At 40.2% G+C, this 26,506-nt stretch overlaps 1 protein-coding gene across 2 annotated transcripts; it reads right to left on the bottom strand.

Annotated features, from left to right (window-relative positions):
* Positions 1–1,487: 1,487 nt before the first annotated feature.
* aspg (asparaginase homolog (S. cerevisiae)) lies at positions 1,488–25,089 on the bottom strand. Of its 2 annotated transcripts, XM_034675785.1 has the most exons (17): positions 24,560–25,089; positions 21,391–21,517; positions 18,657–18,768; positions 18,411–18,536; positions 18,222–18,305; positions 17,534–17,660; positions 17,303–17,415; positions 15,782–15,967; positions 15,577–15,690; positions 14,466–14,585; positions 14,224–14,319; positions 8,769–8,932; positions 4,911–4,997; positions 4,322–4,421; positions 4,163–4,228; positions 4,008–4,061; positions 1,488–2,483 (listed from the first exon to the last, which is right to left on the bottom strand). In XM_034675785.1, exons 1-17 carry the CDS (start codon positions 24,807–24,809, stop codon positions 2,439–2,441), a joined length of 1,971 nt encoding a protein of 656 aa, XP_034531676.1. In that variant the 5' UTR covers positions 24,810–25,089; the 3' UTR covers positions 1,488–2,438. The 2 variants fall into 2 exon arrangements, with proteins under 2 accessions (XP_034531676.1, XP_034531677.1); XM_034675786.1 differs by lacking the exon at positions 4,008–4,061.
* Between the last annotated feature and the right edge of the window lie 1,417 nt (positions 25,090–26,506).

The following is a 26,506-nucleotide window of genomic DNA, read 5'->3' as shown; positions in this document are numbered from 1 at the left end:
CCATAACAGTGTCATACCTGTCAGATAAATACTCTCTGTAAATATACATGTAGATATACAATGCAACAATTCTCAAGCAGAATTCCATATTTCTATTTTTTGTATTATTTAACTTCTATTTTATAATGTAAAAACTACCTCTGCAACTCACCACTGCACTTTATCATATTATTTTAGCCTGTACATATTAGTCAAGCTATTTGTTGTTTCTTTGTATTTATAGCTAAGGTTATTGTTATTATATTTTCATTTTATTTTTTATTGTAGTTCTTATTCTTATTCTTATTCTTATGCCTTGTACAAAGAGAGCACAGTTTACCAAAGTCAAATTCCTTGTGTGTTCAAGCATACTTGGCGAATAAAGCTGATTCTGATTCTGATTCTGATTCTGATTCTGAATGGAATTACTGCAGCCTGCTGATTTTTACAGCCCCCCACATACTCACAGAAACTTGGACTGCAGTTGTCATTGTAACACAAGGGGGCACAATGAGAGCAGAAGACAGGGAGAAACATCAGTAGGGAATCACACAGTTGCATTAAAAGCATTCAAAGTCTTGGGAGATGTTTTTAAAGATCCGTAAAAGGTAGATTTTCCTCAGTCGACAGCATTTGTCTGACTGGTCAAGTGGTCCTAAACATTTCACAATTTTCTCAAAGAACTGTTGAACTGTTGAGAACCACTTAATCAGAGAGACCACACATTTTCTCCAGGGATAATATCTTCCTATTTCAGTTGTGATTCTTCTGTGTAAGGAGGAGAAGAGACAGTTAGTATCCTGAAATGGTGAAGAGCAAGTAAACGCATCATGGCAGCTGATTTCCGCTCACATATCTACCAGAAGAAGACTACAACAAGAGCAGCAATAAGTAAAGGCGCTTACCTGGAGCTCTGTCCTTTGTAATGGTGTTCTCTTAGTGTCATCCCTGCTCAGACTGAGTGACTGCAGAGTTAAGAGCTCTTTATATACTGTTTTAGGGCTAGGTTCGTACAAGTCTTTCATTCAGGGAGGAATGAGGCCCATGCTGGTCCAACCGGACGAGCTGGGTTCCTCCACTGAGCACGACGGGGCAGCCTCCCTCAAGACACAGATACCAGTCAGAGCAGGCCAGAGAGTCACATGGACTTTATTGTCATCTTTTATTTTAAAAGGTTGTTGAATCTCTCGTAGATATACTTTGTGATTTCAGTGGAAGGAGTTTCACAAGCTTCACGTGTGGCTTTAATGTTGAATTCCTCTTTGGGGCCTTCAGCAGTGGCAGTAAATCCAATTATTATTCAGAGCACATTTTTCAGGAAACACAAAGGAACTCTGCACACTAAGAGAAATGACCTCCACCAATTGGTGAGACGTGAGCTAATTTATACAGAAAAGCGTGTCAAATCAGAAATTGCTCAGGAATCTTCAGCCAGGAGCAGCGTATGCACGGTTTCATGGGGGAGTCAAGGGTTCGGTGCAACCAGGTGGCAATCAAAGGAGACAGAGTCGAAGCACAAAGATTTATTTCTGTTGCTTTTTATTAACACAGGAGAAAGAGAAACAGACCACCAATGAATCATATCCAACCCATATAAAGTCCTTTCACATGTTCAAAACAACGAGACAATAACAGCATTAGAAACAGCAGGAAATACATTCAAGTCATTACAAATCTGTTTGCATTTTGACGTCACACAGAGGATTCTTAACACGTGATGACATCAGAGTGTGAAAAAACTGACCTAATGTGGTTTGAAAATTATATCAAATGAGTGGCAAAACTTTGTACTCATCGCACAACAAAAATAAGGAAGAAAAGTGAATAAAAGAAGACGTTTAAAAGTAAAGACGAGCAGAAACTGAAGTCTGGCTTTCCCCTTTCCCATTTCAAATGGAGATATGTGACTTTTCAAGCTTGATAATCAGCAAAAGAAACAGGCTGGATCAGTCTTGAGGGTTTTGTTGTACCTGTTTTAGCAGAGAGGGAAAGGGGCAGAGGTTTACTGAAGTGGACAACTGCAGCCGTGTGAAACCTCTCTGACTCATCTTCAGTTTGCGTTTAGTTACAATGACATCGTCCATTGTCTCACAGTAACAAGTAACAGTTAGAATAAAATCTGTAGATGTGCCCTGTAGTTACATTTACTGCTTTATTAAAATACATTACTTTATAAAGTAATGCAACAGCAGTCAGTGTGCTTCAGAACAGCTCAGGTGGATTCACCTTTCATTCCCTGATCAGATATCACAGTGTTCTGATAAAAATAAAGAATAAAAACACCAAAGCCACCTAAAACCATGTTGTGCTTAAGAAGTTTGGAGGGACAGATCTTCAACTTGTGCGGACATTGAAGGGTAAAGGGAGTCTCTGAGTTGGACAGGCTGGTGTGGACGGTGTGCTGAGAACAGCTCGACAGGAAACAGACGACGAATCCTGTTGTTCAAGTTAGCGACGACTCAGACTCTCGCTGTAGAAGCAGTGAACTCGATCACTTCTCCATTCTGCCACAGAGACAAAAAGAGAGAGGGATTAGAATGAAGCAAGGGGAGTTGGGGGATTCAGTGGTGTTGACTAACTCTGCACAAACACACTGAGCACAAACACACAGAGTCTGGTGAAAAGCAGGCTGCACAGGTTTAGCGTTCACAGGCATTTGAGAGCAGGCGCTACAGATGATTGGATTTGTGTGGCTGAATTTTAAGAGGAAAGTGAAGATCATGTAAAGCAGGCTTAGCTTTCACTCAAGCTTTTGTACATCTGTAGAAAAAGTGATTCAAAAGCTTTGATTTGTGAGCAACCACAACCACTCATTATTTCCCAGAACTGTCATTTCATTGGGATAAGAAAAAAAAATCATCCATTAAAATCAACAAAATATGACTTTGGAGCTTTTAGTATTTTTTTAACTAGCTTCTGTTTAAAGCTCATGTGAGGAATATTTTGCTTGTGTCAATTTTGGCGCCCTCTGTGGACAAAGCAGTGTATTTATATCAGTGCTGATCTTATCCTGAGCTGTAAGTCTTTGCCTCAGAAAATGTAAAAAAAATTGACAGTTGTTACAAATTACGAGCAAATTCCACCAGATCCATGTCCGGTCTGTCTCCGATCCGTCACGGTACCGGATCTAACAGGTATCTATTCTGGTTAATGTGTTAACTTGCTCTGGACTCTGTTGCGTTCCAGCTGCGTCTCTGATCCAGCAGGTCGGAGCCCTCTGGATTAGATACAAAAAGACTTCTATTCTTGCCGGATGCCGGATCAGAGACGCATACATTTCAACAGGTTTAGATCAAACGGGACAGGAAGTCAGGCACCAAAACATCTAGTTAATTTTCAGAATAAAACACTCTGTGTTATCATCAGATTGTTTTTCACTTAACTACAACAACAAACCATCATGTTGATCTCTTTTACTTTTGTAGCTCATACAGAGGCATCAGTTGTAGTTCCGTATGTTTCATGACCAGTGAAAAACTCCTCACTGTAGCTTTACTTGTCAGTTAATCAACTAATTGATTCATCTCATTGGTTCAATCAACCTCTTAAAAAATGCCTTCATTTTAATCAAAAACAGCTACCACACTTCCATCTTTTGAAATCTCTTCTCATCCATTTTATTGTGTATCATCTTCCCTTTATTTGAAGTTTTGCACAAAGGCCCCATGGGCGCTGTTGCTTGCAAGAACGTCCTTGGTTTGAACCCCAGCAGGGCCGACAGAACCCTCTCTGTGTGCAGCTTGATGTTCTCTCAGTGTCTGTGTTGGCTTCCTCAGGGAGCCTCATGAACTGGCAGGCCTAGTTTCCCTGTAGGTGTGAATGTGTTTGTTGTGTATACATGTGTGCTACAGCCCTGCGACAGACTATGACCGATGTGATGCATGCTGGGATACACGATTCACAGCAACACAAAGCAGAATAAGCAGCGTGCTGAGTGGATGGGTGGAAGGAAGGATTGGGGATGTGCACAGAGATGACAGGAGTTTCATGCTATGAGGGTTCTGTTCACAATCACAACATCTCATTACCTCATCATCATCATCATCATATTCATCACATTCATTGAATTCACCAAATACTGTCTGAAATTAAACAAGACACACATTTCATTGAGAGACAATTACAGTCAGAGAATTAAATGGAGTGTTGAGATGAATGAAAATGAATAGAGAACAGTAGCTACCTTGGATTTATTGCTCATGAGTTGAACTAAAAATGTAACCACTTCCTTTTTGCCCACAGCTCGAGCCTGTAACAAAGAGAGAATAAGAACAGAATGAATAAGAAAGGGTGTTACACAATGATTTTAAAAGGTTATTTAATAAGTGTCCCTGAAACCCACCACTTGAATGGCACTCTGTCCATCATAGCCGGCTTTATTGAGGTTTGCTCCGGCCAGGCTCCAGATTTCCAGACCCTCCAGATCACCAGAGGCTGCAAGACTAACACACAGAAAACCAGTGAGTCAATATTCTGACAGGCATGTCACAAAATGAGTACTATTAACACAATCAAAGTGAAGCCTGGCTGAGGATGGCTTGTTGTTAAGACACTTCAGACTGATGATAATAGTTGGCCTTGTGATGCACAACAAGATTTTATCTTAACAGAGCCATGTTGGTTCTTTTTAACTAAAGGTGTGTTTCTGAAACTGTAAATTCGAACTGTCCTGACAAAACCTGTCTGGTGTCTCAGGTAGATAAATAACAGGGCTCAGCCGTCGCGTTGTATACTTGCTGACACTAGAGATGCAGAGCAGATCTGATGCTATGCTGCCCGGGGGCATTCCTACAGTTTGTGTAACAGCGGGATAACAGGTTGTACCTGTGGCAGCAATGTAGGATGGGTCAATGTGGACGGCTGTGATACAGAGAGATTTGTGACTGTATATGTGTGCAATTGTTTAAAGGGATGTTTTCAGCGCGTCTCACCTGCACAGCTCTGTTCCTGCTTCCTCCAGCTCGTCTCTGGAGAAATGTGCTCCTGTTTTTCTCAGCAGCTTCACAACCTCCTTGTGCCTGAGTTTATAAGAGGGAATACAAGAGAGCTTTACATTTACAAGTGTATGTGTCATATATAAAGACTACAAGCCTGTGACTCAGTTACAGTCAGCTAAAACAAAACTCTAATATTATTTTGTTATAAAGCACAGATAATTAATGCCATCAACCCAAAATCTTTAAAAGGTTTCCTTTCTTTTCTTTTTTTATTCAACACTTTCTTTCTATTAATTTGACATTGTGAAAAAGTAAGAAACATGCACACAATAAAAGACACACATAAAAGGTCTGGACAGCTCGGTCTCCTCGGAACCAGTCAATTCTACTAACATATTCACAGACCCATCCTCTCATCATGTCCCTTACATGTAAACATCGTTCATATCTCCAAATTCTTTCAATAATGTTCCTCTTGAGTTTGTTCCTTGTGAGTTAACTTCACCATGTTATATATTCCAGTCACAATTTTCAGTCATTTTTCTTGTTTCAATTAATTTAATTTAATCAAATAATTGAATTCACTATTTAATATAATTTCATATTTATTTCAATATTCTATTATTTTATTCATTTTTAACTCTTCCATTTTTATTATCCAACTACAAACTTTTGCTATTTTAGTGCTTTTATGTATCTTATTGTTTTAACTATTTATGCTTTAACTTAAATTTAATTATTTCTTAAATATTTCTCTTTGTTGTTTATCTGTTTTTTTTAACAAATATGTTTATATATTTATTTTTATTGGCATTCACAGGATTTTACAACAGTATAAAAAACATTTATAATGCCTCTTTCAGGGTTCCCACTTTTTCCAGAGATCATTTTCCAGGACATTTTCCATGCTGATCAAGCTGTTATGACTGTCTAAATTGAGTTCCTAATTAAGTTCCTAAATAGTCTAATATGTTCCTCTCAGTGGAAGTCTAAATTGAAAGATGTACAGTCTAGGGCTATCAATGAAATCATCTCTTACATGCTTAAAAATGATGGCAAATTAATTATAGAACAATGCAACCACAGATGTACAGCACTTTATTAGTGCAACCAAGTAACAATGATGGCAGACTCTCATCTCAGCTTTCTCTTTTCTCAAAAAATATAAAATGAGCAAAGAAAAAAACAAAAGAGCCAGCAAAGGAATCAGGAAGCTGCCTTACTGAAATAAATAAATAATAATAATCAGAGGATCAGTGCATAAATTGACCTAAATAGAACTGAATGACAAAAATGGCCACAAATGTTGAATGGGGATGTGTTTTTTTTAACCTTGTCAGGTTGCACGCAGTCATGTTGGAATCATTTTCCAGGATTATATGTGATTTTCCAGGACATTTTACTTTTTCTCCCATTTTCCAGGTGTTTCCCAGTACTGGAAAACTGGTCAACTGTTTTCCAGGTTTTCCAGGACGCGTGGGAACCCTGCTCTTTGTCATTTATTTAAATAAATTTGATTGAAATTGGTGTGCATTAGTCTCTATTTCTAAATCAATTTCTGTATTATGTTTATGCATTATATATGTATATATATTTTCTTTTTCTTTACTTTTTCCAACCCTGTAAAGCACTTTGAATTGCATTTGATTTGTATGAAAGGTAATCTATAAATAAAGCTTGATCGAATGTGTTAGTGGTTTAACATTGGACCATCTCATGGTCAGAGCCTTTTTGCAGTCTGCCATGAGGATTTTTAACAAACATCTGTCTTCCTTTAATGCAGTATCAGCTGTGAATCAACCAACAAACAACATCACACATGACTGAGGTATAACACAGAATGTCAGAATCTTACCACAGCCCTGTGAGCACCTCTGACATTTCACAATTCCAGCACAGAGCAAAAATACATGTGAATGATATACATCTAATGACCTCCATTGTCTCTGAGCTGAAGACATACTGTATATTTACTTCTAACAGTTGGTGTGATATGGAACCTAATTACATTCTTCTCATAGTGTTCTCTCCAAGCATGTGAAGATTGTGTAGATTATTGTGTTCTCCAGATGTTCAAGCATTCATCTTCTGAATGTTTATACATGATTGTTTTTCCAATTTCTGCTTTACATGCATCATACTGCCTCTTTCCTCCATTCAGTGCTGATATAAATTAGATATTATTCTATTTCTCTGAATGGTACACTCCTATTATGGATCAATTTTTACCGAAAGTGTACACTGCTCTTTATTTCTTTGTCTAAGTTATTGTTTAGTTGCAAATATCTGAAGTGATCCTGGTAGTTTAATCAGTGATCCTGCTTCAGCTCATAACCCATGACCTTCCCATCTTTAATGATTGTACATAATACTGTTGTACCATTTGGAATACATTGTTGAAACCTCTCATCAAAGGGTACCTGGGGTAAAATGTTTATCATGTTATCCATCAAAGCAGGCAGAGCTCTTTCTGTAGTCTATATTTTCATTCCAACTTACAGTATCTGATTGTTCAAGCAAATCCCTCGTTGGAATTTCCTATCCTCGTATTTATCGTTCTAAATGCTTCCATTGTGCTTCACAGTCCTCATAAAAACCACTAAACTAATAAACTGATGGTCTAATTTATGCTGCATGAAAATATTTTCTCTGGTTTGGCTAAAATCTTGACCTTCATTCACAGTGTCATTCTTGTTCGGCATGTTGGAGCATGTTTCTTATTTCCGTGCAATAAACCGCCCATGCAAGAAGAGCCACCTGAAGTGACATTCGTAGCGGCAGTAAATGAAGTAAAACACTAAAGGCATGCAATGGGTACGGGTTGTGTTTTTGTATTAGCTGAGTTTGCTGTTTATGAAGTTCAGGTGCCCGACAGATCAATTTGAGGCTTAATTGTTTGGAGGAATGAGGAGCGGCAGCCAAAGAAACTATTAGAAGGATCTTGAGGACTTCCTGCAGAGAGTCAGAAAGCCAGTATCTCTCATCTGTGAAACTGGGAGCAGGTTGGTAGGACTGGTTCTGATGGCACTCCCCACTTTTGTTCAGTAATCCTTCCTTCACACTTTCTGCCACTCCTTATATGGGCATTCAGGTTGAAGTACATCGTGGAAGGTTGGTTGCATGACATTCAAAGCGCAACAGATAAAATGAGTATTCAAAACTCCAGATCTGTTAGAGAGCGTGGTTTCATTTAAACACATTTATGGACGACAAAATCACACAGAGGTTTGGAGCACAGGAAGTGTAGCGACAGGTGTTTGCGCCCGAGTGCAACACTCCGCCATCACAAAGGAAACAAGTCCGTACTCGCAGTGCCAACCGTTAAAATAGGACAACAGCCATTTGGCAACGCTTCCATTCATACAACGTCTTCACCCTGAGGCTCAACATAGCACTAAAAGAGAAACATTAAGTGTGGCTGGCTTCTCCCTCATAGACATTTAGAGCAATGTCACTGAAAGACAAAAATTAAAAAGCAGCTTTGGTAAAAATAAACACTGTTTAAACTGTTGGCTGACAATTAGCCTAATTAGTTTATAATTATTGCCTGGCCTCTAAACTCCATTACAGGCTGCTCCCCTGGTTTCAGCCCCCCCCTCTCTCTCTCTCTGACAGCCCCTGCTCCTTTCCTGTCATTTCAGTGAAGCCACACTCTCTTCCTTGCAGCAGCTCATTTAATGAAGTCCCCTCTACAGCAGCCATTAACAACAGATTTTCAGGAATACTCCGCCGCTGCTAATGGCCAAGAGGGGACTTTTAATGTTCTGTTTGCAGCCTCATAACCAACGATTTTACTTTGAAAGACATGAAAACAAACACATTAGACTTTATTGTTCAAACAACGAGTTCTACCTGAAGCGTACAGCGTTGCACAGGGGTGTGTCCCCGTAGCGGTCTTTAGCATAGACCGTAGCTCCGTGACTCAGTAGATACTGCACCAGTTTGAGGTGGCCCTCAGAGGCGGCAATATGAAGGGGGGTGCGTCCATCGTAGTCACCCAGGCACAGGTTACTACCCTGTGATGAATGAAGACATGAAAGAGACAAATTGAGCAAATTTGAAACACAACAAGAGACTCACGCAGAAAACAGCTGATCCTGATTATTAGAGCACATGTTGCAGTTTTTTCCTGAGCATCATAGACCTCCTGTATGATCTAAAGACCTGTGAGCCATACAACTGCACTGGGGAACATTTTTCTTCATTACAATAAACCTGGTTTACAAGAAGGACATCCTTTAAACTCCAGGCTGCTGCTGCTGTAAAAACTGGTGCACTTCAAATAGCCAGCCTTCAAAAACAAGAAAAAATGTACAAAAATTGGGGGTATATTACTTAAACTAAGCAAAATTATCTGCCAACAGAACAAGAAAATTTGGCTTACCAAGACTTTCCAAAACAAGTAAAAACATCTAACCTCAATGAACCCAGAAATACCTTAAAATTACTTTATTTTTATTAATAACAAATGCATTTTTCTTGAAATATGAGACTTCTTCTCTCAATATGTTGAAAAATATTCTTGAATTAAGTAAATACTAGTGCCATTATCTTGATATAATGGCATGCACTGACTAGGCATTACATTTCTTGAAACCAGAAAAGTATTACTAAAAACTAATTTACTATATTTCTCATTATGTAGGATCATTTTCCTAACATTCTTAAATGAGCCCAAAACTGTGGAATTCATAAATCATATTAATGCCTTGTAATTTAGAAGAACTTATCTAAATGTATATGAATTATTAGGGCCCGAGCACCGCTGGTGGCAAAGGCCCTATTGTAACCCTACGGATTGTTCTTTCTTCCGCCACTTAAAACGCATTTTTGGACCCCTGAACGTGAATGAAAGCGCGGATATTTTTGCACACTCATCGGGTCTGGTTAAAATTGCAAGTTATTATAGGTCTTGCAAAAAAAATTTCAGTAGCACCCCCTAGAGGTAAAAAATAACACCCTACGCATAGAGTTTTTTTGAGCCACATGCATGAAAAGTCCTACACATATTCATGGCATCAGGACGCACAAAAAAGCCTCTTGCACACATATTTGAAACTCAACAGGAAGAGCGCCACCTAGCTTTGAACATGAAAAATGGGGCCAAAATGGGTCCGTGCACGGGTGCATACTATTGCTAATTTCTCCTAGAGCTTTTCTCCGATTCAGTCCAAACTAGGCACATTCTACAGTAAACCCATTGACGATTAATACAAAGTAAAGGCATTCCGTTCAGACGAAAGATGTGGGCGTGGCAGACTTTGGGGCGGGGCATAGAAAAAAAACGTCGGAAAATTTATTTTTGTGACTTTAAAATGCACGTAATTTCACCTCATCCAACACACCCATCAGTCCTGGGGAAAATTGCGACATTTTAAGGGTTTCGCAAAAAAAGTCGAAAAAATGTGCTCACTAGCGCCCCCTACAGTTTTCAAAAACCCCTCCCCATAGGGCTTATTTTGAGCTACATGCTTGAAAAATTTTACACATATTCATGGCATCAGGACGCACAAAAAAGCCTCTTGCACCCATATCCCAAACTCAACAGGAAGAGCGCCACCTAGCTTTGAACATGAAAAACGCAGCCAAAATAAGGGTGCATATTTTAGCTATTATCTCCTAGAGCTTTTCTCCGATTCAGTCCAAACCAAGGGCAACCTATAGTTGACACCTTGATGAGAAAAAGTTATCAGAACAAATTTTGATCAGACAAAAAATGTGGGCGTGGCAGGCGTTGAGGCGGGGCATCAAACACAGCTTGATGTGAAGAATGACGCCCAAATAAGGGTGCATACTTTTGAGAGCTCCTCCTAGAGTTTTTCTCTGATTCAGTCCAAGCATGGCACATTCTATAGCCGACATATTGACGATTAAATTATAGTCAAAGGAATTCTGTTCAGACTAAATTGTGGGCGTGGCACACTGTCAAGTTTTGAGGTTTTCTTGGCAATCTGCCAAAAACTTGGAACATTTGCACCACCTGAGGCAGTATATACTCTCAGATCTTGCTTTCGCATCATGTGATGGCAAATATCAGGCGACGGCTTACATGTGGCGGCGGCTCGCGTAGGTGGCGGCCGCGGGTGTGCGAGGGCCCGTTCATCGCCACTTACGGCTTTAATTTATGTTTGAAACGGTTTGAAATGTTAAATGTTTAAATATTAGGTGTCAGTTTACAGTACTATGCCAACTGTACTAATATATAGTAGTACATATTTTCTATTGTTTCAGTGAAAATAAAAACAATAAAAATTACATTATATTTCGCTGTCATTTGTTTTAATTGTGTGAAGAGATACAATTGTGTCTACGTCATGATTTCTTATTTCATGCTTGAAATAAGAAATTATAACTTTGAAAAAGCAGTTTCATACTTGTGAGTGTTGATGAAACAGCTTTGTAACAGTTGATATTCTAGTTTGAAGCATGCATTACTCAATATAGGTCATAAAATCTCAGTAACAAGCTGTAATATCTTACTGAGATAATTTAGGACCAAAACACTAAAAACAAGTGAAACAACATAAAAAAAACTGCTTAGTGAGAAAAACTATCCTATCAGGCAAAAAATAAGCAAATTTCAGATATTCAATCTTACTTAGATTTCAGTTTTTGCAGTGTGGCACTAGTGCACTAAATGTGTGTCTGAAAATAGTCCAAAACATGTCTCATCATTTTCTGTTTTTCTTTTCTCAGAAGTGACGGTGACTAGATGTTAAGAGGGAAATAAATGTATTTTTGTCATATTATCAAGGATTTATGTCTTCATTAGGAACACTGGAATGTGGCCAGGTGTCACAGAAAGTGTAGGGATGTTAGAAATGTAGTTAGGAACTGACCAATGCACATCAGTGTTGATTTATGGTATGTGTTGACACAAAGATTTAGTATAGCCAGCACTATTAAATGTTAAGATTGCAGCAATGCCAGCAAAGCACATTCCTCCTCACTCAGCTTCATGGAAGAGTCAAACCTCTCCATGAATGTACTAACATCATGTCGTTAGAATCTGCTGAGTGATTCCAGGCAGCCTTCAAAGAAACATGTACATGTGACCGCCTGAGCGACTCTACACCTGCCTTACCAGTCTGACCTCGTGTTTTGTTTGGCTGTGTCGGTGTTTGTTTCTGATCTCTCTACAGGAGGTCTGACCCTGAGAATTTGTAGTTGACAGTGAACCGTCGGTACATCTGAGAGCTCTAACCTCACAAAACAAACATGCTGAAGATAAGCGGAGCCCAAAACTGTGCTGCTGACGGGAAAGAGCGTCACAGCCTGAGAGGGGGGGAGGAATCTGATTTTGACGACAATATTGGCTGTTTCCGAAATCGCCTACTATACTAGCAGTACGTACTGATATGTCCAAAATTCAGTATGTAGTAAGTAGTATGTGAACAAGAGCAAAATCTGCAGTATGCCAAAACTCCCCGGATGTCTACTAATTCGGGAAAATATCTCAGTGGCTGTTTCCGAAATCGCCTACTATACTAGCAGTACGTACTGATTTGTCCAAAATTCAGTATGTAGTAAGTAGTATGTGAACAAGAGCAAATTCTGCAGTATGCCAAAACTCCCTGGATGTCTACTGATACGGGAAAATATCTCAGCATGCATCAGACCAGTACTCGCGTACTGTTTCCTATAATGCACAGCGCTCGTTCTGCTTTTTCTTTTTCCTTATTTTTTGACGGGGGAAATTCGTTTTTGGGTGCTGTGAAAGTTATCAAATTACATATAAACCACTTCCTAACTTTTTAAATCATAAATGGATGCTAAATAAGCATTTTATTTATCGGCTTCGCCGTTGTTTACTTCCGCTTTCCGAAACCGGAAATCCAGCGAAGTCTGGCTCAGCATGCTGCATGAGAGATCGAACAGAACAGTCATACTACATACTAAATTCAAACGCAGTATGTAGTAGGCAATACCTTCTGTCTACTACATTAGTAAGTAGTATGTAGCAGGCCATTTCGGAAACAGCCAGTGTGCATCGGACCAGTCTGCCTCGCATACTGTTTCCCATAATGCACAGCGCTCGTTATGCTTTTTCTTTTTCCTCATTTTTTGACAGGAGGAAATCTGTTTTTGGGTGCTGTGAAAGTTATCAAATTACATATAAACCACTTCCTAACTTTTTAAATCATAAATGGATGCTAAATAAGCATTTTATTTATCGGCTTCGCCGTTGTTTACTTCCGCTTTCCGAAACCGGAAGTCTGGCTCAGCATGCTGCATGACAGATCGAACAGAACAGTCAAACTACATACTAAATTCAAACGCAGTATGTAGTAGGCAATACCTACTGTCTACTACATTAGTAAGTAGTAGCAGGCCATTTTCGAAACAGCCAATAAGAAGAGTATTGCAACCATTGCAACTTGTTTATCAGTCCCTCCAGGAAGTTGCGATTTCGCGATCGCAACTATCAACGCAAATTCAACCAATCAGTGCGATTTTTCGCGGCCTTGCAATTTTTTACAATCAGCGCAACTTTCTCGCAAATTGGACCAATTACCTTAATCTCAGCCCCTGTACATCATTGGTTTCATCATCAACTGACTTCCTTGTAACATAAACATAAGTCCTCACTTGATCGGCACTTTTCAACAACTAAACACGCAGAGAGAACGGGTGAAGAGAGGGGACAGCAGGCAGGACAAGTGAACATGACAACGTTGTTATTTATAGATACTAGAGTTATTATCTGAAGGGCTCAGTGTTTGCTTGGTCTCTACCTGCAGCAGGTGTGCTTTATGAACCAGCTCTCCTCACCTCCATGCATCTGTCTCATCTTCATTGATTATTTTTACCCCCCGGTGTGCGTTAGTGACAAAGACACAACCGGGGGACGTTACCGTAAAAAGCTCCCGTCTACAGCTTGATTTATTCCAGTTTGGTGATACATCAGACACCTTTAGTAAGTTTTGATGAACTCCTCGTCATCAAAGGTGCAGATTCATTTCAGAGTGCCGTGAACTGACTGACTGTGCCTCTGTCGCTGCGAGGTGCATTTAGGGACCGTTGTAAATGTGCAATACAGCCCTTTCATTTCTGTAAAATCAAGTGAATCAAAATACAGTCACAGTGGTCACATCAAGAATGTTTTCTAAAAACATCTGTAATTTAGCATATTTGCTTGCCCCTGAGATATTATTGGGGGGGAAAAAAATCAAAAAATTGCAACTTTTACCGCAATTTTTTCAAAAAGCTGTCGCAAATTCAGGCATTTTGGGCCGCAACAATCACAAAAAAATCCCGCGAAATCCTGGAGGGACTGGTTTATGGTGCAAGTTTAGGGAATACATACCATGTCCTTCAGGGCTTCTAATGCCTCTATGTCTCCAATCTTAGCAGCAGCACATGCCAGCGGGGGGGTCAGGGCATCACGGATGGCTTCCAGCTCCTGCAAACAGTACAGACTGTTACAAAACAACTACTGCCTTGTTTTCAGCTTCAACTTCTTATCATGTTTTTGCATCTCTTCATGAAGAGTTCACAGAAATGTCTGTTTGGCAAAGTGATAGGTCTGTGTAGAATTGCTGTTCTCACCTCTTTGCAGCTGATGCTCAGACTCTTGGCGATGACCTGGATGAAGCGGCTGTCGCTCAGATTCAACTTGGCTCCCGCTAAGTCAGCAATCATCTCACCTCGCAGGTTCTGACCCATCATCTGGATAGTTACGCACAAACACACTCATGTTTCACCTTTGTTTTGCTCATGATTACAACAATTAGAGACAGAGTTGTTCCAATGCTTACACTATTGACAAAACTCTAAAATGAAAAATTAGACGTCTGCAAAACGTCAGTCAGTATACTGATCTGATACCAAAACACACCCCTCCCTTCGCTCCGAATTAAAAGCCTTCACAGCTAAACATATATCACTAGCAGCCTGAAATTTTGTATTGCATGTGAGGTTTTTTTTTCATACTTTCGCCCATTTCTGCCGACTGTCAGGCTATTTTGACCCTCACGGCGCACTGTACATGTGTTGTGTTGTGGTACGCTACTGGAGTTCTATTCATTCCCTTTGTTTGAAGAAGCACGGCGGGAAGACCGTTTCGAGGAAGATGTGGCAACACATTCCCGGCGTGAAGCCACCACAAACAAATAGGATAAGCAAAGAGGCAGGAGAAGTTCAAGAAGAGGAAAAAACAGCTAAACGGAGTAATGTGATGATTCTTTATTATTGGCCGGTGAAAAATATTTTTGGCCGGTACACTTTTGGAGGTCCCTAGTCAATGGCAGATGAGGTAAAAAGTTAATTTTACTCCCTGTGTGTACATATAGAGTATATATTGGGGTTTCTTCCTGTGCCTGAAAACACAGGACCCCAAGAGGAACTTCAAACCAAGCTACCATTAGCTTAGCTTTTAACTGAGTGCTCAGCTTAACTTTAAGTTGGGCGTAAGAAATCGGGCCTTACAATAACAAGACCATACCACGCTTTAACCATGGTGTTGAGGAGTATTTACCTGGTTAGATGTAATGATAATATCGGCTGTATATTTACTAGTACTCGTATTGAGGGGGGGGTGAAAGTCCAAGAAATTGAATTGGTATTTGGAGCAAAAAAGCGTCTGAAGTCTGTTTTTATATCTGTGAAGACCCTGATTTACTAAAAAAAGTTATCATGAAATTTCTTTTAAAGCAGACACCTTTTTCTTGGCATCAAGGTCCAGTTCAGTCTTGGCCAATACGTAGGACAGTTTTGAGAGAGCAGCCTCAGAAATCATGTCTCCACCAGCTATCAGCCCTGCGTCTATCAACACCTGAGGAGGATCAAGAACATGTGACTTCATTCTCAAGCAGACACAATACCATGACAGTTGGAAGGACTGAGTTGTAGGTGATATGAAGTACCTTTCCAGTGTTGTAGGATGTCGACACAGTTCCTCTCAGACACTGGGTGCAGTTCATAATGATAACACCACTATCTGTGGCCTTCTTCAGCTCCTCTAACAGGTCAGGACGGTTGTCGGGGGCATTCCCGCTCCCGTAGGTCTCCAGAACTACACCCTGCATGGGCGGCTGCAGGAAAGCCCTCACCTGGAAACAAAAGAGGGATTCACATTATAAACTCCCCAAAATTTACGGCCATCTGATCTGGCTGCTCAGCTGTGTGGAATCAAATTGAAGAATTAGTATTCCATGTTATTTTTCCTGGAGCCCCCTTTCACAAACGCATGAGTCCGTCCACTCTCCTAAAAGCCCATCTGGTGCCTTCTATGCAACCAGTATCTCAGTCACTGGTTGGCTGGCACCAGGAGGCCCTATACCACATCATTAGCCATGGCATATGACTGGAAAGGCAGATGACTGAAATGGCAGGAAGGAGAGCAATTAATCTGAAGGTATTAGGAGGCGTAAAGTCACTTGGCACGACCGGGGCAGTTACCGTAAAATGTGAGGAGAAGGTGACATTAAAAGTGCAAGGTTCAGTCAGTATTTTTCTGATGCCATAAGCAGAAATGTTTGATGCAGATTACCAATGGAGCTCTCGGTGGGCACACAAGAGCCTGGTGCCCAATCAAAGCGATGCCTCATAAAGGCAGTTAGAGGCTGTAAGGAAGTGTTGATAGCTGAGCCGGGCAGTGGGAGCAGATTGAGACAGTAAAGTTGCTCTCCCTGCAGCCTCTGCAGGGGGAGGTGCAGATAAATGTTACAGTATCTATGCCAAACCTCCCTCTTTACAGGGTGATTGGTCATGGCCCATAACTCCTTTTCATCTTTCTCCAGGCTGAGCTTTGATGGCAGTTTACATGACCGGGAGAGTAACAGAAGACGGGTAATAGCACAATTAAATTAAAGTTAACTATATTTTTACTGCAGTTTGACAAAACAACAGTTTATATCAGACAGTTATGTTTGAAAGACATATCCTCAATTACATTTTAATACATGTGAAGGTAAGCACTGTTGGCTTAGAGCATTCAACATGCTGGTTATATTTTTGAGATGCTAATTTTGTTTTTTGAGCTCATACAGTCTTGGGTGAAGAAGATATGGTGCAGTGCAATATAATAATAGAAAAGCATCTCATTATATGTGCAAGTTAAAGTTAAACAAGTGTAGCAACAGTTTTTTTGCTTGTTCTTTTTCTTCCATGTTCAATTATTTTTCATTTACAGGGGTAGTTTATCTTAATTTAATTAAATATTTTTCATTGTTGAAGATTGATTCCAACCTCCACTATGTCTCCTTTTGGTGTATGCATTTATCTGTTTGTTAAGTATCTGTTTATGAAAAAATTCTAATAAGAAAAGTAAAAAAAAACAAGTGCAGCAACTTACCTATAGACATGAAGTGACAATGACAGAGACAGATTAAACATCTACAGAAAAGCTCCAGGGCTGTACCACAATCAAAACAACAGTGACTTACAGTAGCCGCAGTGATCCCTGGGAAAAGCCTGAGCAGGCCCACGTTCCTGTTCAGCTCTGTACTGACTTGAAACTTCGCCGTGGTGTTCGCTCTCCAAACAGTATCCCAGTTGACTGAACAAAAGAGGTGTGGAAAACAGATACTTATCCTATAAAATACGACCCTTTTGGATGTGACAACCATGACATGTATTCTCCACATGTACACAAATGCATTTCACCACCTCCTTACTTGTTATGTCTACTTCTGCAGTGGCCAGTGGAGCCAAGTTTGGAGATGAAAATGCATTGAAACTCCCGGCATCCACTTTGGTCACACGATTTCCTCTGTAGAGTTTATTGTAGAAATACAGGCACACCTGAGGGGAGACAAATATGTGCTTAATGCTTGACACTAGCTATTCTACAAAGCCTTTAACACACTTCACTGTACTTTGAAACCAATGTGCATACACTGACAGAGAGACAATTTGTTTTAAACTTGATATGAAATGCTTGTCAGTGCAAACGTCACATATGCATAGACATAGATTAAGAGTGTTCTTCCAGTTCTTGAGCGTTGCAAAACAATGTTGTTAGAAAGCATTCTGATCAGACAGGTTGTTTCTGGGAGCTTTTGTCACCTGTTAACAGTGCTGTCTGTAGAACATGGTGTGTTTTTTCAACACAGAGTTATATTATATTGTGGGATTTATTATTTTTATAACCTGTTCAATTAGTTTCTATAAATGTATAATCTTTATTCACACCAAATCTTGATGGAAATAGAGAAAAGTCTCACAGTGTCTCTTTCTCGCTCTTACATTCACATAATACAGTGATTCTAAACCTTACTACTATACAGCTAACTAATAAAAACTTTCCAATAATCATATACTTAGTAGGGGGGAAACGTGTGTGTGCAATCTCCATTCCCTCACCTCAGGAATGACAAACTGGCCGGCGATCAGCAGCGCCCCCAGCAGGTTGTCTCTGCCGTCATTCCTCATCTCATAGATCGGCACCTGAAGACACAACACGTCTTATCTTAAAAGAGCAGGACTTCGTTGAAATGCTTGTCTTTCTTTGTTTGTTTATTTTGCTGGACTCCACAGGAAAGCAGCTCTTACCTGTGAGCCGGTGAGGATGATTGGTTTACCCAAATGCTCGCACATGAAGGACAGGGCAGAGGCTGTGTAAGCCATAGTGTCTGTGCCATGAAGAATCACAAAGCCATCGTAGCTTTCATAGTTTTTCTGGAGTGGGACAAAAGAGAGGAATATATTCTTATTTTTATGGATCTTCTGAGCTGTGTAAATATTATAGGATGTCTTGTGTTTAAAGGAATAATAATGTGTTTTATGTCAGTCAAGTACCTCAATGTCCTTTCCAATCCTCCCCCAGTCATCTGTGGTCATATTGGAGGAGTCCAGTAAAGGGTTGTATTCTAAGATATTGTAGATTATCCTCTTATTGTCTTTACTGAGCCTGCAGGAGAGAAAGGTGTAACTGAGTTTTGAGGGTTTCTGCACAAATGTGTCATAAAGACAGGCAAAAAAAAGACTTTAATTGAAAATAAAACAGGGTGTTCAGTCTTTGGAAGTGCATACACTCATTACAAAAAAACACATAAAGGACACATGGTTAAACAAATGATGATTATCTTCACAGTGACAAAGGTTCTTCGTTTTCATTGTGCTTCATTAAAAAAGTTGGAACAAGTTCTGGTTAAATTTGAGGAGTGGGTCTAAGGAAGGGAAGGGAAGTGCTCGAAAAAACAAGCTGACTTTATGAAGCGAGACAAAGTCTATTTAGCCGGGCCTTCTGTCTCAGCAGCAGGGTGCCAGAACCTGTTTCACACACACACACACACACACACACACACACACACACACACACACACACACACACACACACACACACACACACACAAACACATATACACATACATAGTTTTCGAAGTGTAAAAGGGAGGGGCATTGTAGAGAAACAGAGCACTACTTTGTAAAAAAAAAAAGGGCAAGTTTTAAAGTGCGGCCCTTATGTTTGGTGGAGTTCCACTGTGTATTGTAAATAAGACTGAGGCTCGGGGACATGAGGTGGCTGGTTTTATACAACTTGAGGGTTATTTCACAAGTCATTTCACTGCCCTAAAGCCCCACCTGCGACACTCTCACACACTCTGTGAAAGGCAGGGTGACTGGCTCAACAGCCGTGGAAAGATTTCCCTTTAATCTCTCTTTTAAGAAACAGGGAGGGACGCCCCCGATATTACCATAGGACAGCCTTATAACATGAGGATCGAAGCTGAATAGAACAGCGGGTGGGTGGGTGAGTTGGTGCAGTGGGGGGTTGGCTGGGGCGCATGCATGGCCCAGTCAACCCAACCAGGGGTCCTACACACACTCCTCTAATTAGCCTCAAGTCGCCACACAACCCTCCAACATATGAACATATGTTGTTGACACTCTTAAAGCCAAAGTGCCACAAGAAAACACTATTCAAATCACCAATTATTCCACTATCAGCAAGTGTACCTCAAAGACACACATTAGCATACCACTGCTAAAATGCCTCATAGCTTAAGAATAATGAACGCCTGCGTGTACGAGTGTGTGTATAATGTGTCTGTATGTGTGTATGATGAGGACTTAAGGATTGGAAGAAGAAGGTTGGAAGTGGGAGGTGGGAGGGGGGCAAGTTACGGCCTTGTGGCGCTGCCTCTCCAGCTCACGAGTAAAGCTTTTCAATAAATCAATAAACTAATTCCCTCCTTCAACTGAGGCTGCATACTATCAACAGTGTGCACATTAGACTTGCATATGAGTCTACTTCTTATGTTGACATTAACACTGTGCAGACTCAAGGATGAGCTTAAATTAATAAGTGAATCAGGATTAAAAGAGGCACAGGAAAGATAATAAAATGTGCTTAAATATTAACTTGAACTTTAAATTATTATTATTATTATTTTAATTACAAACAAAAATGTAACCCCAAGGTTTTGAGCCGTGGATGTCTTATCATTACCGTACACCCACCTCCGCCCAGCCACCCAGCTGACTCTCACAGTGTCAGTCAATAAACAGGGGGTATGGAAATTTGTGAGTGAGGGTACAGTTCTGGTAGGGCGCCCCGGCTATCACTGAAAAAATTAAAAAGCCCTACTGAGGCTGCTGATCAGCTTGTGGGCTTCACTCGCTCTGCTCCAAAGCACATGCACCAGACATCAAGACAACATGGTTCACACATTCAATAAAATAGATAAGCCTTGCTTTTCCTCGCAGACAAACTAGCAGCTTTACTAAACCACCAAGAAACATTGAGCTAACTAGGCCGGGCCACTAAAGCAGCTGCCTCATTGGTGACAGAAGTGGAATTAGCGAGTGCAGAGTTACACACGCAAAATTACTTCAGGCAATAAACAGCTCTGTGCTCTGGTATCCTTCCTGGTATTTTCTCCTATTGACAATGGCCACGTCAGCATGCGTTTCCTGTCAGGCAAGCACACCCTGACATTTCTTAAGAAGGCAGAAACTTCAAATCACGTTCAAATCACAATGCAGGCACACACAAGGCTAGCAGTGCTACATCACCCGTGATTTAAATGGTCCAAATGGGGTGTTGGCTTCCTGTTCAGGCAACAAAAGGAGTCATTAAAGTTATCATTATTCTTAGGCTGAGAGTTTGCTGATCCTATTCAGTGTCTACTGTTTCTGATGTGAACAAATACAAACATAGCCAAAAGTACTTTCTGCCTCTGTGTTAAGCATGGATTATATATTTTGATCATATCATAATCTTTCTCTCCTTAAATAATTACACTCTACAGTAAATATTAAATATCTTATCACGCCAAATGTTGAAAGCTAAACCTAAACTGTTGGTAACACTTTAAAAACAGTTAAGAATATGTGTTCAATAAGATCACTGAGATGATCACTAAATAAAATTGTTTGCTTTAAAATTTTACTTTATGTGAAACCAAACAAAATATTTTGAACATATTGTTTACAAGTAATTTGCCCAAATATGGATTCATTTGATTTTCATACATAAAACCATTATCTATGTGATGACCGATCAGTGAGAGTCTGTATGTGTGCTTACGGGAGGACCAGGCTGTTCTCAGATCCGTAGTATTCATACATGCAGGTCTGCTGAGCGTACAACTCATCATGAAGGATGGGCAACTTGCGCAGGCTCTTCACAAAGGCATTGGCTTTCGGGGCGAGTACTGTGAGATACAAACAGAAAAACACAAGAGCGTTAGAGTGAGAGTTCATCGCTTTTCTTTTTGGTTTTACTGCTAATCTGTTCAATTTTAGAAATATACCACAGGAGGTTTCCCATCACCTCAACCCCACACATCAGTCTCTTACTGAACCCTAGTGGTGAATGTATGAAATGTCAATGCAGCAGGTGCAAGCCCTTAAAGCTGGGGTTGGTAATCAGATTTAGATACACTTTTTGTTATACTGGTTAAAATGATCTTTATGTCCTGATGGAATTCAATACATAATGTGTTCTTAAAAAAGAGTGAAAAAAGACACTATCTACAGCCGGAGTAAACCTGGGAAAACACCAACCAATCAGCCTTTTTTGGGTCCCAAAATTTTAAACCATTCAAATCCCGTCCTGCCGTTCTGCCCGCCTCCTGCGCGTACATTTCCCCGTCTCCTGCCGCTGCTTCCCCTGACTCTACTGACTGCTCCTCTCGCTCGACCTAGGGCCTGACCCCTCTGACCCGATGAGATGCTTTGCTCAGGACTGTAGTCCGGATCAGAGTCTAAAATACTCTCACAACGGGGGCTCTGACAAGCAGAAGAATGAATGACATTCAGTAAGTCCTACAGAAAATGTAGATGTATCGTAGCGTCTGTCCGGACGCTGTAGGGATGACAAGCCGATTCGTGAACATGTTGAGCTTTAATAACCGGTCACTGTCGGCCGTGATCACGACAACCAACAAAACAACAATCAATGTTTGAATGAATGAAGAACTTCTCTTGTCTCTCTTCTCTCCAGCTCACACACTCTACACCTCTCCTGATGCCTTCACTGACTGTCAACACTGTAGAAATTAAGAGGATCTACACTGAACACGTTTAACAAACAGTAGAGTTGTTACAGTATTATATGTGTTAGAACTTTTCTCCTGATATCGTGTCACCGGTACAACTGGATAATGCTAGAATGACAGTTGTGAGTACTAACAGCAGCCATGTTTGTTTGTGTTTTTAACTTTCACTATGATAAGATTTTGGTGAGGACCGGTTTTGAATCAGTCACTATCATATGGTCGCAAGTCAGCGGCGCTCGTGCATGTGAGCGGGGGGGCGTCGTTTTGGAGGAGCTCTGAGGGAGGAGGGGAGGGGTTAGACGGAGTTCTGAGGAAATGCTACATTCAAATTCATGCTAGTTTTCCGAGACTACCAACCCCAGCTTTAACTTTAAGGTCATTGACTGATTTTGAGCGGTTCTACAAGCACGTTTCTGAAATTTGTGATTTAAATGTAGAATAAAAAGATAAACAGTGGACACAGAGTCACACTGCTGCTGTGGAGCAACTGTGGGTCTGTGGTTTTAATCACTCTGAATTATTCCAGCAGAAGTTCTATCAGTTTAATGAATGACAACACATGACTGCTGACAGCCGCATGAGCATTAAGACCTGAGGACATTAATTACTGTAAACTTAATTATAGGAAGTCAACACAAACTTAGCCCTAGAGCATACAAATAAAATGTACAGTATGTCACAGTGACTGTAATAAAGCCTACATTAAGTGTTTAATTTTCCATCACAGTCAGTCATTAAGTTATTTCACTTTGAACTGACTGAAATGGACATCTCTGTGTTGAAATTGATGATGACATCTCCAAAGCCTCTAAGTAACTCAGTAAGTGTGAGTTGCACAAACATGTGATTGAACTCAAACCCTTCATTAGAAGTTATAAGATTGTAATGACAGTCCAACAAAGCATGTTGAAAACAACCCTCCCTGTGAGGTGTGTAAACAATACAAAGTGAATATCAAAAATATGCTGTAACACAGGATGTGTGGTCTATGGTGTAATCAATTCAACAGTTTGAAACTTTTTGTAAAGAAGGGAAGCCAAGTGTGCTCCCAGTGCACCAAAACAGCGATAACACAGCCAGAGTGAGAAAAAATACACAGTCACCGTCAACACAGTCAAAACAGACCACAGCTCTTATGTAACGATTGACATTTGTTCTGACTTCTGCCTGGAGCTTGCTGGACCTTTGAATATCTGGCCTCAGCACATGCCCCAGATGTTTCCCAACACCTCATGTCAACATCTGGTTATTCATTGAGGGAATCTGTTGTGTTGCCCCAACTGAATCATGAGTAGCTCCTACTGTATCACAAACTCTGGGTGTAGTTAGAGGGTGTAGTGTGTGATTATATCTGTCTCTCTTTCTCTCTAAATGTGTTGTTTATTTTAGCAATAACATCGAGATCCGTGGGGGCTTTTTGGTAGTGGTATATAAACAGGGATGGGTTCCTCATGTGCAGTGGCAGAGCGAGGGGGTGGCCAGGGGTGGAACATGGCCACCTCTGCAAACTGATTGGTCACCCTGAAATTTTTAAACATGATTGGCTATTTGCCATGTCAGATGCATTACTTATATTCAAATCAGCTATTGTGTTTAAACAAGCTGCAGAGACAGTAGTTTCTGTGGATTTGAATATTATTTTTTGTTGATGCTTTGACTTTGGATAATCATCTTCATTTGAGTCCTTTAAGAGTTCAGTTCAGCAGATTTAAATGTTGACACTATGTTGAGTTACATTTTTAATGTTAATCTACAAAAATGTAACATTTATTAAATTATTTTATAAAAAGAAGTCAAAGTAGATGTGATTATTGGAAGTAACCCTCCTAAGTTTGGGGTAAGACCTGAATGTATCCCACGCCTGGCCACCCCTTCAACAGTCAGTGCCCCAGTTTGGCCACCCAAGTCAAAGCTGTGTGGCTCCGGCACTGCGCGTATATGCACACACTCACACACACGCACACGCAGCTTGCTAACCTGCTTCAGCAGTGTACTTAAAGCTGAACTATTTTAGGATGCACTATTTGTTCACCCTGATAGTTACCCTCACAGTAACATGAGAATAACATACGCCAAGCCTGCAAACACAAGCTATAAATGTTTCCTGGCTTGGTGCCCCTCTAAGAATAAAGTACACTCTATTCTAAGTGTGTCTAAGGTGGAGATCAACACTGAGTGGAGCTAGCTTGTAGCTACCATTATCATGAAGTGTCATCCCTATGGTTCCTCCGGTGTTGATAACCAGCACTCGCGCCTCAGCAGCGGTTGGAGAGTTGAGCGGTTCAACGATTTCCACCGAACTGCAGCTCGATAACTTCCTCCTTCGGGTCGGATGAAGTAACGTGTTCCGCGGAGGACCGACATCTATCGATTCTACCAGGTCAAGTTTCGGATGCGATAACGCCCGGGCTAGAGATGTCAGGTTGTTGAAGCTGGAGTCCGCCATGATGACTTACGACTCAACCTGTGCTGCTCCTTTAAATCCGCTTGTTGAGGCTGGTGGTCTTCAGGCGCTCCAGATACCCTGCTACACTCTGCTGCTACAACCCTGTCTCCGCCTTCTTAATAGACAAGCGGCTGACATATCAATGACATGATGTGGAGAGCTTGTGAAGGTGCATCCATAGTTTGAGTTTTAGAAAGGTAGCCTAAATCCACAATACTGATATCTCCTCCAAAGCCCCCTCTGTATTATTTTGCCCTTGAACAGCTGATGAAGAGTATCCTATATGACGTAACAGAGTGGGTGTGGCCACAAACATGATGGTCAGTGTCACCCATAGACTGTATGAAGGTGTCACCCAGTTCTCAAATGGGGGTACGTGGGAGTACTGCAAGGGGTACGTGACAAATGTAAAAAACAAACCAAAAAAAGTTGCATCACAACAAATAAAAACAAACGGTTAAAAACAACTTTATCAACAGCATTTAATTTTTATTTCAATGCAACATCAAATAGGGCACTAATTCCAAATTGAGCATATTCATTCATAAAATATATTATTTGCAAAACCACATGGACAAGAGGGCCTCCGTCTGTTGACGTCAATTGTTCAGGAAGCGATCACATACATTTGCATGCTAATAAAAGTGCGGCCAGGAGGATAACAATGGACATGTGGTTGAAATGCTTCTTGTTTGACAAAATTAAATTGGTGTGCTCCTTGGGCCATCAAAGGTACGAGCTGCCTCAATCTTTAATTATTTCTGAAAAGTATTGCACTACAAAAGCATAGAATTTGTGTCATCTTTCATTTCAATGTTATTATAAGATAAGAGATAAGAGATAAGATAAGAGATTCCTTTACTCGTCCCACAACGGGGAAATTCAAGTGTTTCAGTAACAGAGTAGACAAAGTGCAAAAGAAATATATAAAGCAAACAAGAGCCTATAAATTAACAATTATTAAAAAGTTATTAGCAATTAAAATTAAAAACAAAAATTAAAGTGGTAAAAGATAAGCATATCTTAAAATCACACACACACACACACACACACACACACACACACACACACACACACACACATATATTATTGATTATAGAGTCTGACCACTGCAGGAAGAAAAGATGATTATGACACTGTAAAACCAAATGCATACATTTATTCATGTTATTTTCCCATATCCTGAACATATTTTTCGGCCATACAAGGGGGTACTTGGCTGAAATTGTTTTTGAAAGGGGGTACACAAGCCAAAAAGTTTGAGAAGACCAGACCCATAAAACAGCATAAAACTTACGCACAAATGCTTCCAAAGAATTAATGTTGAGGAATGTTTTCTACCCCCTTAAAAGTACTTAATATTTACAAGCATGTTTTCTCAGCAAAAGTTTGCATTTTGTTTCCTGTTATAAGGTTATATTTCATAAAGGTAAAAGGTCAAAGCACTGAATATGCAGGTGGGACTCATGAATCTGTCATGTGGCATCAAGTGGCAATAAGAGATCAATCAAATGAAATAGAGGGTTTAAGTAAAAAAAATACAGGTTTAATATATGGGTAGACTTAAAGTGTCAATATTGATTAGTTAACTCTTGCAATACTTTGTAACTGTTACTGCAGGTTGTTTTGGCTACTCATTCTACATTTTGTTTAAATAAAACCCATTACAATATCACATGACAAATGCAGGATTATAT

The sequence above is a fragment of the Notolabrus celidotus genome, chromosome 22 (genome assembly GCF_009762535.1).
Source record: "Notolabrus celidotus isolate fNotCel1 chromosome 22, fNotCel1.pri, whole genome shotgun sequence".
NCBI classification, from domain to species: domain Eukaryota; kingdom Metazoa; phylum Chordata; class Actinopteri; order Labriformes; family Labridae; genus Notolabrus; species Notolabrus celidotus.
The sequence above is the reverse complement of the archived record's forward strand: the minus strand, read 5'-3'. Positions and strand labels throughout refer to the sequence as shown.

Excerpts from the sequence above, each read along its gene's own strand:
- aspg (XM_034675785.1), bottom strand. The coding sequence starts at position 24,809 with ATGGCGGACTCCAGCTTCAACAACCTGACATCTCTAGCCCGGGCGTTA. Across the intron at positions 17,416-17,533 it reads TGCAGAAGTAGACATAACAA|TCAACTGGGATACTGTTTGG; the intron begins GTAAGGAGGTGG and ends TCTTTTGTTCAG. Across the intron at positions 4,998-8,768 it reads TGCAACGCTGTACGCTTCAG|GCACAAGGAGGTTGTGAAGC; the intron begins GTAGAACTCGTT and ends TTATAAACTCAG.